General features: G+C 35.3%; 1 protein-coding gene across 1 annotated transcript in view; it reads right to left on the bottom strand.

The window, feature by feature from the left end:
• LRRC7 (leucine rich repeat containing 7) overlaps nucleotides 1-19,395 on the bottom strand; it is a 601,965-nt gene that overhangs the window by 461,291 nt on the left and 121,279 nt on the right. The window contains 1 exon segment of the mRNA XM_007948315.2: nucleotides 10,405-10,607. Within this exon segment, the coding sequence (XP_007946506.2) occupies nucleotides 10,405-10,607 (203 nt within the window).

Below are 19,395 nucleotides of genomic sequence, written 5' to 3'. Positions count from 1 at the left end.
GAGCTCTGGTAGCATAGTGGCTAAGGCACTTGACTGCTAAGCTGGTGGTTCAAACCCACCAGCCACTCCTCGGAAGGAAGATGGGACAATATACTTCCGTAGTGATACTGCCTCGGCAACCCAAGGAGGGGTTGCTATGAGTCAGGTCCAACTTGACGGCACATAACAACAAAAACAATATATATATGTATTTATGTATGTATAAAAGAATCTTTAGCTAGTCAATCACAAAACGATAAATATGGAAGAAATTTTAGGAAACATATTCCTTCCCTCACCCTCAACACATAAAAAGTACCTTCCATGGCATGCCTTGTTTCTTCTAGAGCCAGAGAGTACATTTCTTTATTGGATAAAATATTGTGGGATAGCTCTAATTTATATGGATAAAGTGCTGAGAGTTTAAGAGGAAGCAAAAGTGCAAAGAATACACTGTAGTTACTTATAGATTATGTAAGAACAACACACATTACTCTATCTCACCCCAACCTCCAGGATCAGCGTCAACAAACAAAACCTGTTAAAGGAGAGATTTTTATTTTCTGTGTCTTAGCAGATCTCCTCCAACTTTTCTTTCCTTCTACACCTTTGTCCACTGTCCAAAATTTTACCTTTTCTAAAATAATAGCTTATAGAAGGGTGCCATTTTTTCTAATGCTTTATAGCAATGATGCAGAACTTAGATAGAATCTTATGCTTGTTTACATAAGGGACTTGAAATAGAAATCTTCTAGAGATATAATTAAGCCTGAATTTTTGTTGAAGGAGAGAAATGGTGGTGGTGGGATGGTGTTTTTTTTTTTTTGGTATGATGATGAGAAGAAGGTTCTTGGATATGATGATGATGATAAGAAGAGATCTGAAGGAAATGAGGAAGCAAGCCATATGCAAGAACAGTGCTGGCAGAGAAAAGAGCAGAGAAAAAGTGTCTTGAGAGAAAGCTTGCTGGGAATTTACATTGAGGCTCACCCAAACAGCTCCAACAGAGTTGTCATAGCCCATTTGCTGGTCATTAACTTGGAACTCTATTTTAACTGCTGGCTACTGGCATGATTCAGGCACATTTTTTTGCTCATTTATTTTCTGAAGAATTAGAATTTCTGTGACTTCACTGGCTAGTGACTGGAGCCTTGCCATGGCAAAATTTTCACCAGTCTAAAACATCCACCTTTGGTAACTGCCTGACTATTTCCATCGGATTACCAGTCTTTCCACTACATAGCCCTGCATGAATGGTCAACAGGGAGTAGTGAGCACCCTACAGCTGTCTTCCTATAGCCCTACCTTGCTTGGCACTGGGCTTCCCAATGTCTTCTTTCTTTCCAGGAGAAGCAGCTATACATATAAAGGCTATGATTCCTGGCATCTCTCAGTTTACCTAGGATATTCTGAATTGAGTGAAATATTATTAAGAATTTTTCTTCAATTGTACTATATATACTGGCATGAAATAAAATTTTCATCCATGGTCTCAAGAAGAACAAAGTAGTGGAGGAAGTTAGGTATTGTAGCCCAACTTCATGTACACTATGGACATCAGAACCCAAAACTAATGGACTTGTATTAAGAAAATAATTATATACTTGTGTCATTAAAAAATAACATTTTATGGTAATTTTCTGAATTTAAAAAGTGTTATGTTCTATTTCTAAAAAGGGGTGTATGGTATAGCCTCACAATGGAATATTTTTTTGGCATGAAAAAGAAGTAGTGTTTGTCTATTTATGGTTCTATTTGTATGAACCTTGAAAACATTATGTGAAGTGAGGTCATTTGACCTCATATTGTATGATTTCCTTTGTATAAGAAATCTAGAGTAGATAAATCCATGGAGCTAGAGGTTGCCAGTGGTGATGAGAAGAGAATGTGGTGTGACTAATACATATAGTACTTCTTTTGAGGTGATGAGAATTTTCTGGAACTAAAGAATGGTGATGGTTGTACCACTCTGTGAATATAATAAAACTGCTTTATTTTATAATTTATAAGGTACATTTTATGATATGTAAATTATATCTCAATAAAGCTATTATTTAAAAGGGGAGCTGTAAATTTGCTGCCCATCCTTTCTTGTAAAGTAATACCATTCATTCTGAGTGTACAATTGTTTTCTACTTTTGGCTGTTAAAGTAGTCTTTCAAAAATAAAACAATAAAAGCCATATATGAGAGATTTTAAGTGTTTATTTAGCAAAATAACTTTCTAACTTTCTAAATATTGCTGGTTTTTGAAATTTATATGTGTGAGATCCACTAATCTGGGTCATTCTCAGGCAAAACTAAAGCCCAGCTGAAGACACCATACATGTGTCTCTAGGAATGAGAAAGTTTTAAGAACACATGCATGGATTGATATTCAAATTAATATTTGGTCTTTGATTTTCCTGCCAATTATTTTAAATTTTTTATATGACTTTCCCAAGGAGATCTGGTCACATAGTGGATAAGGCATGTGGCTGTTAACCAGAAAGAAGGTCATTGATTCAAACTCATTAGCCACTCCGCGGAAGGAAGACGGGGCAATATACTTCCATAAAGATTTACAGCCTCAGAGACTCAATGGGGATCACTATGAGTTGGAATCAACTTGAGAGCAGTGAATTTGATTTTTGGTTTACATGACTTTTCCACATCTCACCTATTTATGGACCTCCGAATGTTTAATTGCATTTTGATAAGATAGTAGATCCTCACCTACCTCATACATTAAACAGTTAATTTGAGGTTATTAAAAGTGAAATGGAGTCCCTGAGTGGTACAAATTTGTAAGTGCTCAACTACTAGCCAAAAGGTTGGTGGTTGAACTCAGCTGCAGACACATGGAAAGAGGTCTGGCAGGGTGCTTCTAAAAGGTCATGCCTTTAAAACCCTATGGAACAGTTCTACTCTGGTCTCATGTAACCATTAGTCGGAATGAACTCGACAGCAACTACAAGAGCAACAAAAGTGAAAATGCCCATGACTTTAAATCTCAAATGCTTGGGAAGACAGGAAATATCCAGAATTATCCTTGAAGGTATTACAGAAACTAAGAGACATCCTGTTCCTTCTAGTCATTATGAATAAATATGTTTTTTAAGCTATAGAAATCTAAGTTAAAATCAATCAAGGTATCACATTCTTCTCACCCATGGAGTCAATCTTTTGGTTTCATGAGTCTATTAGTTCCCTAAGGCTGTAGTAATAAAATACCACAAAGGGCATGGCTCTAAAGATCAGAAATTTATGGTCTCATAGTTTTGGAAACCAGAAGTCCCAATCAGGGTGTTGGGCACGTTGCCTCCTCCTGAAGATCTGAGAAAAGCTGCTCCATGTCTTCCTCCTAGCTTCTGGTGGCTGCTAAAAATCCTTGGCATTCCTTGGTGTGCAGCTGCCTATGTCTATTCCATCACATGGCTGCCCTCCCTCTTTCTAACCCTGTCTCTGTGTCTGTTGTGTTCTTTTATAAGACATCACTCAGATGGGATTAGGACTCTACTGTTGTTGTTGTTGTTGTTATATGCCTTCGAGTCGGCCCCGACTCTGGTATAATTTCATGTTAACAACTGATAGTATCTTCAAAGACCTTATTTCCAAATAAATTCACATTCAGAGATTAAGACTACAACATTTCTTTTTTAGGAAATATAATTAAATCTATATAAATATCATTAAATCCATAACAACATGACTGTACATGATAGGGTCGAACTACCCAACAGTGTTTCCAAGGCTACAAATGTTTACGGAAGCAGACTACCACATCTTTCTCCTGTAGAGAAACTAGTGGGTTCAAACTGCCGATTTAGATAGCAGCCATGCATTTTAATCACCACGCCATAGGATCATTGTTGTTGTTATGTGCCGTCGAGTCGGACCCAACTCATAGTGACCCCTCCTCGGGTTTCCAAGGCAGTATCACTAAGGAAGTAGATTGCCCCATCTTCCTTCCGAAGAGTGGCTGGTGGGTTTGAACCGCCAGCCTTCTGGTTAGCAGTCAAGTGCCTTAGCCACTATGCTACCAGAGCTCATGTAGGATCATTAGGAGTCTGAATTGACCCAATGGCAACAAATTATTTATATTTTTTTTTTATATAGCAAAGTGCATAATAAAGCTTCCCAATTTTACTACTGAATACAAAGTTGCCATGACTGCTTGGGAGAGCACATGTTGTTCCAAGGGACAGTTTTTACTATCAATGTTGCTTTGTAAATTTTAATGTTTGTTCTTCTGCAATTACCTTCTTTTCCCTCTAAGGGATATTGTTTTGTTTCCTCATTTGAACTTTCACCTCTACGAAGATGACTTAAATACACATATCGAACCTTAACTTCTCTCCTGAGCTCCCATATACTTTTTTCATTCTCTTTTGGGTACTTCCCCTTGGATAAAATATTTTCATTTGATAAATCAACATCTAAAACCAAGCTAACAAACTACATCCAGAAGAAAATAACCTAGATATCAAGAGTCTACAAAGCATGTCTTAGAAAAATTGTCAAAGACACCGAGGCTCTTATCTTAGAAAAGGAAAAAAAAAATATATATGATATGAAATCCTTTAAAATATTTGAATGACCAAGATAGTATTGCTGGAAGCACAGTTTCTTGTCCAGTGAAAGCATGCCTTAATAATCTTTGTAGCACTTTTGTAATAATCTTTGCATTGGCACCTATGCAAGTAATGGATAGATAGATGGATGTAGGGAAACATTATCAACATACTGGAGAGCTTTCTACTAATTAAAACTTTTCAATAATATAAGTCTGTCTCTTAACTTAGTGATTTCCTCCATTAGTAGAAATGTTTATGAAGAGGTTGGATGACTTCTGTAAAATAAATTATAAGTAGGTATTTCTGCATTGAGTGGAATGTTGTACTAGTTGTTAGCTTACAGTTCCTCAAGAACAATGGCCTCTGTCAAAAATCACGGGAAACAAAGCATAACTCCTGTTTGGTTAGGCACTGAGGCTTTGATTTGTTGTTACTTCAACATAACCTATCCTACCCTCACTAATGTGGAGTCTTTGGTGATAGCTTTGGATAGGATTATAACATTTCCTGTGACCTAAGAGAATCCCATTAACTTTTCTAGCCTGAATTTACTTACTAGTAAACACTGAGGGCTAAATTATTTCTGAGGTTCCATCTACTAAAAATTATGACTAAACACTGTGACTAAATGCTGTGATTCTGTTAGTTAAAGAAATTCCCTGAGGAAGAAATAGTACTATCGTGTAGCAGTACAGGGTATAAAGCTATTAAATACTATGTAGCTATGGGGTTCTTTCCAAGAACTGTCTTTGGAGATTTTGGATAGAGAGGAAGTCATGTCATACCTTTTTTAGGTTAGATAGTCAACACCCATGAAAAGCTTTTTTCAACTGTGAAATGAACATACCAATTAATGAGTATTTTTTATGCCCAGTATTTAACAGGTATTACCTCACTTAATACTTCATCATCACCCATCTACCCATCCACCTGGTACTATAGTGGTTAATGCATTTGGCTGCTAACCAAAAAGTTGGCAGTCATACCCATCGGCCACTCTGTGGGAGAAATATGAGGCAATCTGCTTCTGTAAAGAAATATAGCCTTGGAATCCCTATGAGGGTCACTATAAGTTGGAATTGACTTGATACCAGTGTGACTTATATATCTATCTGTCTATCCGTCTGTCTATCTACCTACCTACCTATGATATAGCTATCATTTATATATATATCATCTAGCTGCATAGTGGCTAAAGCACTTGACTGCTAACCAGAAGGCTGGTGGTTCAAACCCACCAGCCACTCCTCGGAAGGAAGGTTGGGCAATCCTACTTCCGTAGTGATACTGCCTCGGAAACCCAAGGAGGGGTTGCTTTGAGTCGGGGCCGACTCGAAGGCAAACAACAACAACAACAAGCTATCTTCTAGCTATCTATCAAAGATTTAACTATTCTTTTCTGGATTAATTAATGAAGAAACTGAGAGTCCCAGAAAATAAAATACCTTTCCAACCAAATAGTAGTGCTAGGATTCAAACTAATGTTTATATGGGTCCTGAGCCCAGACTTTTATTCCTTAAAATACTTTGGAATAAGCTCTCCTTTACATAAGTTGAGTTACCTTGTCTTCTAAGTGCACTCTCCATGCCCTTCAATTTTGATCACATAATGATTTTTCCAAAATTATTTCTACTCCCTTTAAAGTTTCTCTTCACTTTCAGAAAGTTTCCCTGCATCTTTTCTTTTTATTACTTTTTTTCCACATCTGTCTTCTCACATTTTTGCTATTGTTTGCTGTCTAGTTGCTTCTGACTCATATTGACCATATAGATCAGAAGGAATTGCCCTACAGGGTTTTCTAGGCTATAATCTTTACAGGAGAGGATCACCAGATGTTTTCTCCCATGGAGCCAATGGTGGATTCAAACTGCCAACGTTTTGGTTAACAGTTGAACACTTAATCATTGTGATACCTGTCTGTAATTTTAAGTTCTGAATTCAGAAAAACAAACAAAACTACTAAATTATAATCTGGTAGCCTAGTGCCTAAGGCATTTGACTGCTAACCGGAAGGCTGGCAATACAAACCTACCAGCTACTCCTCAGAACAACATTGGGCATGCTACTTCCGTAGTGATACCATCTGGGAAACCCAAGGAGGGGTTGCTATGAATTGGATCTGACTCGACTCGATGGCAGTGAGTTTGTTTTTCTTGGTGCTTCTGTCACTGTGAGAAAGGTATATCATCTTGTATTTTTACCTTTTAATACAGAAACTTACCCAAGAGATTGAACTATTCCTAATCAAAATACTTCATGTTCTTTTCTATTTTTGAATCTTTTCTGACACATTCTTGACATATATTTTCCTAATTCCATTAACCTTGACTTTTTGTTCTCTATTTGTTGTATAACATCTTGAAGTAGAGAGTAAGGGACAGTTAGAATGCATTTTGTATAAAAATACCAGACAAAAAATAATGAAAACATTTATGAAAGGTAATTCTTGCCATAAAATAATACCAATTAATAAAAAAAATTGTCTTATTACTCAACATATAAAAAATCACAACAGTAACAATGTTAGAGGAATAAAAAAGAAAGCTGTAATTAAGATGGCAGACCAAAAATATTTAATCTAAGTTTGAAGACCTATGTCCTGTATGAGTTTACTATTTTACCCACAAATCTTTAAAGTCTTTATGCCTAGTCTTTGATTAATAACTTTTCCTTCTAAAACAACCATTTTATAACACTTTGGTTGTAGTGTACATTGTAGTAACATCCCTAATATTCCTTAAGCCTTTATCCTTGCATTGCCGCCAGCAATTACAGCTCCACATAAGTAGCCCATCACTGTGTAACCCAATCAGAGTAGTCCCATTTTTCTTGCCATAGTGGTTGATTCTGTAATCCCATAGCTGAAGAGTTTGGTTCAGCAATGGCCATGTGACACAATTAAGGCCAATGAAATCTAGGACAAGTTAGCTGAGTAATTCTGGGGAGTCACTTCCTCCTTCTTTGGAGGAAGAGAGTTACCAGGAGCTATTTCTCTTTCTGGATGCTGCAGAAATGAACTCTTAAACTGTTGTAGCCACCATGAGAAAAGCTAGCCTCAGAATAAAGTTGACCCCAGAAGACACAATAGAGAGACAGAAACAACTAAATTCTGCAGTCTACAGATAGACCTTTCTTGTATATGAACCAATCAAGTCTATGTATTTTTTAAGTCAATTTAGACTGAGTTTTCTATTATTGAAACACATATAATGAATCCTAACTGGTACATTATTGTTTTTTGTTTCTTATTATCCTATTTTGCTAATAATACACAAATATATCAATATCCTCTTATGATAATATCTCAAATATCAGATAATGTAGATCATATGTCAATATTATAAACTTCAGAAAAAACTAACATACCACAGGGCTGTTTTATGGAAGTAGCAAAATAGAATTTGAGAAATCAAAGAAACCTTAAGATCTTTGAAAAATATAAAGCACACCAATCATTAAAAAAAAAATCTCCTTAATGCTAACACATTGGAAAGGTATGTTAAATCTTTGGTTCATTTGTAGTATTTTTATTGTTAATCTATTGTTTTAACTAAGCAAACATCCATAATATATTAAAAGTATTTCCTCCAAGCCTTTCTAGGCTCTTAGTGACTTACTTGATGTATAAGACTCTACAATAATAATATATATCTAATTCATTAAGTCATAAGCATTGGCTGTGTGGCTCTGAGGGTTTGTCAAAATGTGGTGTCTCCCTATTCTTCCTACATATTGTTGGTATTCAGTCACATGCACCAGCCTTTCCAGACTCTCCTCTCCACTGTTCACCTTCTTTTCTTTATATATATATATATCTTATATATATATAAAAGATATATGTATATATTATATATATATCTCAATTTTTATATGTTTTTCAGTCAAGCTCTGCCTGCCTCCTTTCAAAACGGAACTCTTCTCTGTACATAAGCTCTGCCAAAGTATTGGCTCTTTGGAGTTGATCATATATTGTTGTGCACTGTCCTCTGATGCTTCAATGTTTTCTTGCAATTAGATTGTCAAATCCTTAAAACAGTAATTGTGATTGAATTCTCCTGTAACCCTTAATGCTTCAAGCATTGTGTAGTTGTATAGATATTAAATACATATTTGCTTTACTAATTAATCATGTTTTTAGTATTCATTTTATTAAATTGGTTGCGTGGATCTACAAACTGATTTTAAATGGCTAGATTGCCCTAGGGGCTTCCAATTTTAGCAATAAAACAGGATTCCCAGTTAAATTTGAATTTCAGATAAGTAAGAAACCGTTCTTTAGTATAAGATATCCCATGCAATTCAGGATATACTTTTAATAAAAAGTATGTGTATTTTTAATCTAATATTCAAATTTAACTGAGCATTCTATACTTTATCTGGCAACCCTGGTTTGGCCTGGCTTAAAAATGCACACACACATGCACACACGCACACACATGCTATTTAAAACACATGTGCTTATTTTGCCAAATTAGAGATAAACACTACATTTATGAATAGTTAAATCTCACATAGTTTTGCTAATCGAATCCCATAGTACATGTAATATTCTACATTGTTCCTTTACTCAATGACAACAGTAGCCTGTGTATCCACATGTAAAAAACATCATGCACACCTGTGTAGGGAATGCAAAGATGAATAAGATACTATCATTGTCTTCAAGTTGTTCATAATATAGGGGAGGGGGCAGTCATTTCAGTCCAATATCTACTTAGTGTACAATCTGGTGTTAACCCATGTGACAAAGTGTTTTCAGGTATGACCCAGCCCTCATGAACAATAATATATACTTAGGTTGTCAAAATTAAGTATGCTGTTTTTGAAGTAAGCATTGAATAGCTGTTGCCTTTCAAATGCTATGCAAACACCATAATTCATACTACAGAATGAAAATAATCATTCATAATTTATTTTGATGAAGACATTGAAATCTCAGATATTAATAATGAAGATAGTTTTTATTATGGTGGATTATTTCTCTGATTACTGGATATTTAATAGACATTTTTTCAGCCCAAGCAATGGAAATGTACTGCATAATACATCTTTTTTTCCCCTCTAACCCATTATGTAAGTCTTTCACCAGTAAAAGCTGTGCTATCTACTTAATCTGAATCACTTCTTTAGGTTATCATTTAGGTCCAATGTTTTAGATTTTGAACTTCTCTGTTATGTGGCTTTGGTCTATTTTACCTAATCTCTTATCAACATTTTCTCCAATGGAAGACAAGGTCAGAGGATGCATTTTTGTTGTTGTTGTTGTTTTTTTGGGTAGCATAATATTATAAAGGCAGTATGTGTCTGTGTGTTCAAAGTTTGATATTAGTTAAACATTTTAGCTAACTTTATTATGCCACAAAAATGATATAATAATAATAAAATATTTCAAATTCATGTTTTTTTAATATTAGTATATACTGCACACTTGTGTGAGTGTTTGTGTGTATGTGTGTAAACATATTTCCTAGACTTACAACACATAATCCAAGTTTTAAAATGATGTCACCTTGATATACAATATACAAATTTTCAGTTCTGGGATACAGTGTCATATTTTTTCTACCTCTTCTAAACATAAACTGTTGATCAACCAATTTGTACTTTCATGGAGGCTATTTTAAATTAAAGTAAGTCATAATCTATAAGATGATGATTTTCATGGAATGCAATTTCTTTCTAACATACTACATGAAGCTTCAAATCGAGCAATATTAAAAGGTAACAACAATATTGTGGGAAGTTTAAGCAATTTGAATGATTTGTCTTATACCCAGGTAGAAGGCTATAATTAACATTAATATTATGCCATCTTTAGAAATTATCATATATTCATTTACAGTGTATGTTTTAGGTTGTCAAATATTACCTTGGGTAGCTCTTCAATTTGATTGGCATCTAGATAAAGCTCCTCTAATGTCCGTTCAAAGTTGAAGACCTCCTTTGGCACCTGCTGAAGGCTGCAGTGGGAGTAATCTAAAACTGAGATGATCTCTTCTTCACCTCGGAAACATCGGCATGGCACCAGACGGCCGATGATTTTCCGTTTGGTGGTCATCTCCAGGCACTGCACTAGAGAAAAACAGGAAAAAAATCCTGCTTAATTTATCGCCTTTTTGAAGCCTTTAATGTAATATCCAAAGCTTATCAAATTAATTTTGGCTTATATTTTATAATTATATAATATGTTAACATTTATATAGGGCATGCACATGCATTATATCATTTAATCCTTAAACAACCCTGCAAGGTATGTGAGATATGTTTTATTTTCATTTAGCAAATAAAGAATTGGATTCTTTAAGAGACTTCCCATTATCACATAGCTTTTTCGATGGCAGAATTGAGTTAGAATACCACCCAAACATTAAGTTCAAATCTATCTATCTATCTATATATCTATCTATATAATCTATATGTATTCAAATATACCACCCTTACACTCTAACCTGAAACATGGGTCCATAATATATTTGAAAATTTGTAAAAATTACAGTGAAGAACAGAAACCTCAAGATTTTATTAAAAGAAAAATAGATTCCTCCCATTTCTGAAAGCATATTCAAGTTTCAGCTGTAAGGTTTATGATGTCCTCTCTTTGACTCCAAACTTCATTATTTCTATTCCTGCCCTCAAGAGACTCACACGTAATTATTTAATAACCAATATGTTACAGGTACTAGTACAAACTAAAGGATTTATAAAGCGGGACTCATTCTAAAGCAAATAATCTAATCTGTATTTCCAGTAGTATGTGAGTTTTATGAAAAGTTGGGGAAAATCCTAAGATTTTGACAAGAAAAATCCTTTTAATTATGGTAGAAATTCCTGTGATATCCCCAGCATATCCTTCTCTTCTCTTAGATTATATTGACCAAATGCCATGAAACATGCAGTCCTGCACAGACTGTGCCATGGCAACTAAAACACTTAACTAAAATATTTTTGGTTTTTTATGTCATTCTTCTTCTAGATTGTAGTCTCTTGAGGGTAGAACTGTGCTTTGATCATCTTTATGTTGTTGTGGCACTTGATACAACATAGATATTCAATAATAACAATAGAGTTAACAAATAAATGTATAAATGAATAAATCAATTCATTTGGGATTCTCTCTTCCAACCACTACCAGATGCTGCTAACTTGCTTGCACATTTTCTCATTCTAACTCAAAGGTCACTATGTTCATGAATGTCCTCTATAAAGAGTATTTCCTCTGAGTTCTCAGAGCACTAATCCCCTTGTTTCCTAATTGTGAGTACTATTTTCCCAGGTACTAGGTGAATCCTTTGAAGAGACAATCTTGTTTTACTCATTTTTGAATTTACAATAGTCAAACCAGTTTGTAAAATACTGTGTTAGTATTGAATGAGTATTAATTTGAAACTTGCACTTGATATATTGACATGTTTGACTATCAACATAAATTTATTGCTGAAACAGAAATTAATAGTTTATAAAAATAATATAGCATTTTGCTTTTTAAATTGCTTGGAGTCAAATGAATAGCTCTTAAAAACATTCTGAGGAACTGTTTGGTGTCTGATCAAAGCTTTCCTTATTGCCTCTGCTAACTACTGAAATTAACAAAAGGATAAATTCTGTTATTTTGGGGACAAGTTTATGAGTAAGCACTTATGGATAGTTGTTTTCACATGGTAATCTGTGTGACTAAATAATATAAAAAAGATGACCTTTCTTCACCTTTTCCTTTGATCTCTCAAACTCTTAACATTTCTCATTTCTAGGAGTGTGAATCATGTTTTTTAACCTGTGTTACTTGATCTTAAAATCCCTGACTATGAGGTTGGTAGCTTTTATGTCTCTCTTTGGTGACATATTAAATGGGAGGCAGACTACTGGCAAAGAGGGTGATATCTCAAAAGATGTTTGAGTTACTAGATGCCACATTGATCACCCAGCAGGCTGACTCAAGATATATAGACCCTCTGCTTCTGACTCACAAATAAGTGATGAATCAATTGTTCATGTTTCCTATTGTCTGGTGTTTTGCACTTACCCTTGTATTCTAGACCATACAGCTATTTCTTAATAGCTATCTCTTGTTGCCATTGTCCAAACTTATTATGAATTAAGAAGAAAAGAAAACACCTAACCTTGCATATAAATCATTGGCCAGAGTCTCCACAGCCCACTAAGACTTTTGGAATGTAATTCACTTAGGACTGCTTCATTGACCCAAAATGTAAGTTTTTCTAGCTATCTTTCCTATCCGTTGTTTCATCCACATGATGTGCCATTTTTTTTTTTTTTTTTTTTTTTTTTAACCTGGCCCAACTTCTCTCTCCTCTACTCCCTCTGAACTCTTAGATTGTGCTTTATACCATGATCTATAATCTCATGAGGCTACAATCTATTCATTGAATGTTTCCTTAAATTAAAGTTGGTTCTCTCCCAAGGTCATCATTTATCATATCACCTTTACAAGTGGGGCATGCTGATTTTCTTGCACCTTACACGCTCCAGATTGGATAACGGGGCTATTGTTCTCCTTGCTCTCTAAAAACCATCACTCATATCTCATTCTATGAAACCTCTGATTTTTTGAGGATCTTGTTACCTGTTAATAACATCCTCAACTCTTCTTCATCCCATCCATTTACCAGTTTCTTTAATCTTCCTCTTTATCCACTGATGACTTTGGTACCTAGTTCATGGACTATCTTTCAGACCTAACTACTTCCATCTTTGATTTCTTCTCCATGCACACAATTACTTTCAACTTCTTTTAAGTGTTTTTCCTAGTATTTTCCTCCATGTGTCTAAATAGCTTACTTATAGTGCTAATTCTTGATGTTTTCAACAATAAGTTCCTAGTATGTAATGTGTGAGTTTATCTCCTTTTCACCAAATTCCCACATACTTCTAATCATCTAAAATAGATAGATCATAAATAAATATATTTGTTTTAAATTAATATTTATTTTATTATGGATATAGTAGTCATGAAATTTGATCACACTTATTTCTTGTGCATCTTTTTGTTTCCTTGGAGTTAAAAGTTCTGCCACTAATATAGCCTGGAGCCTGGGTGGCACAAGCAGTTTGCAGTGAATTGCTAACCTAAGGGATGGTGGTTTAAACCCACCAAGGGATATGGAGGAGAAAATGCCTGCTGATCTGCTTCAATAAAGATTACAGCCATAAAAATCCTATGGAGCTGTTCTACTCTGTAAAATATGGGGCCCCTATAAGTTGGGGTCTGCAGAATGGATGATGATCTATATTCATAACATAAAGAAAATGACATAAACATGAAGAGAAAATGAAAATCCTCACAATTGGACCAATAAGTAGCATCATAATAAATGGAGAAAAGATTGAAGTTGTCAAAGATTTCATATTACTTGGTTCCACAATCAACACCAAAGGAAGAAGCAGTCAAGAAATCAGAGGACATATTGTGTTGGACTAATCTTCTGCAAAAGACCTTTTTCAAGTGCTGAAGACCAAAGATGTCTCTTTGAAGACTAAGGGGCGCCTAGCCTAAGCCATAGTGTTTCCAATCACCTCATATGCATGTGAAAGTTGGACAATGAATAAGGAAGACCAAAGAAGAGTTGATGCTTTGGAGTTGTGGTGCTGGCTAATAATACTGAAAGTACCATGGACTGCCAAAAGATTGAATAAATCTGTCCTGGAAGAAGTGCAGCTGGAATGCTCCTTGGAAGTAAGAATGTCCAGAGTTTGTCTCACCTACTTGGTCATGTTATAAGAAAGGACCATTCCCTGGAGAAGGAAGGATAACATGCTCGGTAAAGTGGAGGAGGGTCAATGAAAAAAGGGAAGGCCCTTAATGAGATGGATTGACACAGTGTCTGCAATGACGGACTCAGGTATAGCAAGGATTGTGAGGCTGGCATAGGAACAGGTAGTGTTTTGTTCTATTGTGCATAGGGTCTCCATGAGTTGGAGCTGAATTGATGGCACCTAACAAAAACAACAACCATGAGTTGGGAGCTAACTTGGCAGGAGCAAGTATCAGCAAGAAGTCACTAATTTAGCAGAAAATTCCCTGACTATATCCTCTTGATGTATCAAATGCATATTATCGGTCATTTCTTTCTTCCTTTTTTTTTTTTTTTTTTTTTTTTCTGAAGAGTCCTATATTTCACTGCTTTAGTCTGGAGTGTTTTTTTTTTTCCTTCTAGATGTCATATATGTCTGACATCCTGGATTTTCTCTTTGCTATCATTCTGTGAATTTTGCTTTTCTGTGTTATATCTCTGTTTCCTGGATCCTATGTCTTTTTCTAGATTTATTCCTTTGGTTGGGTTTAAAATACTGTCTAGTCACTTGCCAAAAAAAAAAAAAAAAGATTTTTGCTAGGCAGATTTTTTACTTTTTTAATTTATCCCTTTTTTTTTTTTTTCCTGACTCAAGATAATCATCTTATACCAGGTACTGAGATTCAATCTTTATTTGATGCAGCATGTTTCTCTATTAATTAAGTCATTCATTAATTAAATTTTTAATATTGTTTACCTTGTTGAGAATACACAAAATATATACAAATTCAAAATATATACTAATTCAACAGCTTCTAAATATACTATTTAATGATATCAATTACATTCTTCAAGTTGTACAATCAATCTAACTCTCCTTTTGTGAGTTGTTCCTTCCCCATTAATATAACTTCACTGCCCCCTAAAGTTCCTATTTAATTTTTTGAGTTGCTAATGTCACTTTGATCCATATAGATCTTAAATGAGCATAATGCTCAAGGTGAAAATATTTTATGACTTGAGCTCAACAATTATTTGGTTTGAAGAAGACTTCAGGGGATATTCTAGGTTTAAAATTTAAAGATTACCTCAGGGCAATAATTTCAAGGTTTCATTCTCTCTTCATGGTTTCAAGAAGACTGAAGTCCATGAGAATTTTAAATTCTGTTTCATATTTTGCACCTTTCAATTAGGATTCTTCTATAGAATCTTTGATCAAAATGTTCAGTAATGGTGGTATTTGGGCACTATCAGTTCTTCTGATCTCATGGCAAAGGAGGCAGTTGTTGTTCATTGGAGGCAATTTGTCACATATTTCATATCCTCCTTCTATTCCCTCCTCTCCTTCTTCTGCTGTTGCTAAAGGAACAGATGACTAGAGACTAATTATTGTGCCTTGGATGGTTGCTTGCAAACTTTAAAGATCCCCAGACATTACAAAATGAAGTAGGAAGTAAACAGAAGCATGGTATGTGTTATTAGGTCAATTATCTAGGATGTCCCATGAAACTAGGACCCTAAACCTCCAAACCAAGAAACCAAATCTTATGAGACTTTTTGTTGCTCATAAGCAGCCTCAGTAGCTATTTTTTTGTCATTGTTGTAAATATATATATCATACAACTTTTACCAATTCAACTTTTTACAGGTATACAACTTATTGACAAAAATTACAACAATTGGCTGTGCAAGTCTCCTGGTACACTTTTTGAGAAGTTGGATGCCTGAAAATGACTTTTGTCACCCACAAATAACTGATAGTTTGGGTGGATACAGACTTCTATTTCAGAATCATTTCTTTCACAAAGTTGAAGACATATTCCATTTATTATTTTCAGCTGTGAAGGTTCTCTGGAAAGTCGGTTCAATTATAAGGCAAAATCCTGTTCCACACCCACTTTTCTCTCTACCAGAAAAATGATAGGATTCTTCACTTTATTTTCAGTCCTTTGACTGAGGTCAGTGTTTGAATCTTTTTTTTCCCCCCATCCATTGTATTGTGTACTTCATGGACCTTTTCAATTAAAAAACACATATTCTCCAATTCTGATAAATTTTCTGTTACTGTTTCTATTTCCTCCTCTTCATATTTTTGTTTTCTTTTTCCTTTTTCTGGAATTCTAGGACCTGCTTCCTATATTTTTTCTATACTTTAATTACCTACATTCTTATAATTTGCACGTCTGTCTTTTTACTCTATTTTCTGGGGGATTTTCTCAACTTTATCTTCTAAATTCATCTACTGAATTATCTTTTACCTCATAGCATAATTTTACTTTTGAAGGAATATATATTGTTAATTGAATGTTTCTTTTCTGTGGTATCCTATTTGTTTTTTGTCTTTTTCCCCTTTGTGGTGGTTAAGTTTGTGTGTCAACTTGGCTAGGCCTGGTTGAACGGCTGGGAAGCTCGTGGTAGTTATTCCCCATGATGAGACTGGCAATCAATTCCATGGTGGGATCTACCATAAGCAGCTGAGTAGCTGCTTTGGGTATGTGGTCTGCTTTGTGTATATAAGAAGCAGCTTTGGGAATGGTGTCTAACTTATGGTACGCTTGGACCCTGCATGTAGCTGTGTCATTGTTCAGCAGCCTGCCATGTATGCTCTGCCAACCTTGGGACTTACAATGGACTTAAATTAATGGCCTGCTGTGTGGTCTGGTAACGTCGGGACTGTGCTATTTTGTCAGCCTTGGGCTTCTCAGCCTCAGCAGCCAGCAGCTGTCTGAGTGAAGAAACGCCTCTAGCTTCAGTGAACCAGAAGCTGGAGGCAGAACTGAAGCCCAAGGCTGAGGGGCTTTCACCCAGCCCCTAGAGCCTGGCACTTTGAACTTGGACTTAAAGCCTCTAAACTGTAAGAGAATAAACTCCTGTTGTTCAAGCCATCCCATTTGTGGTATATTCTTGTCAGAGTGGCAGGTACTAGATAACCAGAACACCCTTCATCTCTGTGTTATTTCTAAATTCGATTCTCTCTCTCTTTTTTTTTTTTTTCCTTTTGTTCCTTTTCTTTCATGATATCTTTCCATAACTATCTGGTGGATGTTCTTCAGTATCAAAGAGGGGAACTTTGAATAGTTAATTGGAAGCTTTATATGTATGATGGATATCTCTGTAGGATGATGGGCCTGCAAGCCAAAGAATGTTCTGAAAAAATATTCTGGAGAAGAAAATTTGGTCTTTTATTTGGGCAAAGTCAGGTAGTATTTTATAATATGACCACTACATAAAGAGTTTCAACCAATTCTACTGTTTTTAGCACTAAGTCTCTTCAGTTGCTTGGTACTTGGTGTCTCCAGTGTTCTAAGCATGTCTGTGGGGTAAATTAGTTTATTTCTCTTTGCATATCCCTTATCATACTTTACACTGGAACTAATAATATACTATACAATATAATGTAGATGTATAAAAATTACATTCTTGTCTTCTAAAAATTGGTTGAAATTTCTCATCTTCTACATCTCCTCTTTTCTTTATCCTTGTGAGTGTATATATGTGTGTGTGTGTGTGTGTATGTGTGTGTGTGTGTGTGTGTGTGTGCCTTTTAGTTTAGTGAAGTCTCTGTTGTAAGAAGAAAAAATCAGAAAGGTAGAAGATTAATTTCCATGTTTAAAGGAATTTTTTCCAAAGTAATCTTAAATCCTTTGCTACCTGACCTTTAAGGAGCATTGGACACAGAACTACATCATCCTTTTGAAAACACTCTCTTTCTTTGGCTCCCTGGAGATTAAACTTTTCTGATTTTCTTCTGCCATTTTTATTCCCTATTTCAATCTTTTGAGAAGATAGCACATTCTCCAACCAAACAGGGAGATTTAGAGAGTCACAGTTTTTTTGTTATGCCTGTTATATTATAATTCTTTACTCTTCCTTTACAATTTCATTCACATCTCCTCACTTACACTTACTTTATCATTGATAAGTGAACACCTATAAAATTTTTATTCTAAATCAGATTTACTTCTCTCATCATCTTCACTTTATATTTCAAGGGCATCTCAAGATATAACTTGTTCAAAATTGAAGTGATGCTCTTGAGAGGTAACAGATTATCATGGTCAAAAGCTTGAACTCTGGAGCCAACTGCCTGGCTGTGTGATCCTGGTCATATTACTTTACCTCTATTAATTTCTTCATCTGTAAAATAATAAGAAACTAAGAAAGTCTAATTATATTAGCTAGGACTTCTAGTAGAGAACACTGGTGGTGTAGTGCCTAAGGCATTGACATTTTATTGACTGATAACCAGAAGGATGGTGGTTCAAACCCACCAGCCACTCCTTGGAAGGAAGGTTGGGCAATCTGCTTCCATAGTGATACTGCCTTGGGACTCTAAGGAGGGCTCACTGTGTGTCAGATTCAACTTCACAGCAGTGAGTAAGGACTTCTAGTATGATAATAAATCAATTGGTATGAGGAAACCACTTTGCCTTGTTCCAGATCTTAGGGGGAAAGCATCTAGCTCATCACATTAAGTATAATATTGGCTACAATTTTTTGGTGAATATTCTTTACCAACTTGAAGAAGTTCCCCTCTCTGATTGTTAATTTTATATGTCAACTTGGCTAGGCTATGATGCCCAGTTTGGTCAAACACTAGTCTAGATACTGTTGTGATCTAATTACATGTGCTTAAATCAATTGGCCTTAAATAAAGCAGATTAACTTACATAAAGCGGATAGAACCCATCCAATCAATTGAAGGCCTTACAAGCAAAAAGAAAGTTTCCCTTAGGGTGTAATATACTTCTAGAGTATAAGTAGACACCTTGCCAGAACTTTTCTACTTTTTACTTCTCATCACCTGACCTGTGGATTTGGGGACATAAAACCTAAGTAATTGTAAGCCTATCTCCTGATCTACAGATTGTGGAATTGTTGCTCCCATCCCAATCACATGACCAACTTCATTAAATAAATCTCTGTCTCTCTGTCATCTCTGTCTCTATCTCCATCTCTCTATCACTATTGCTGTCTCTACCTTTCTGTATCTAATCTTACTGGTTTTGTTTCTCCAGAGAACCCAGCCTAAGATATCTAGATATTCGACTCATAGCAACCCCTCCTTGGGTTTCCAAGGGGAGATCCCTACAGAAGTAGATTGCCCAATC

Source organism: Orycteropus afer, unplaced genomic scaffold (assembly GCF_000298275.1).
Source record: "Orycteropus afer afer isolate SDZICR_OR568_19922 unplaced genomic scaffold, OryAfe1.0 scaffold00213, whole genome shotgun sequence".
Lineage (NCBI taxonomy): Eukaryota > Metazoa > Chordata > Mammalia > Tubulidentata > Orycteropodidae > Orycteropus > Orycteropus afer.
The sequence above is the reverse complement of the archived record's forward strand: the minus strand, read 5'-3'. Positions and strand labels throughout refer to the sequence as shown.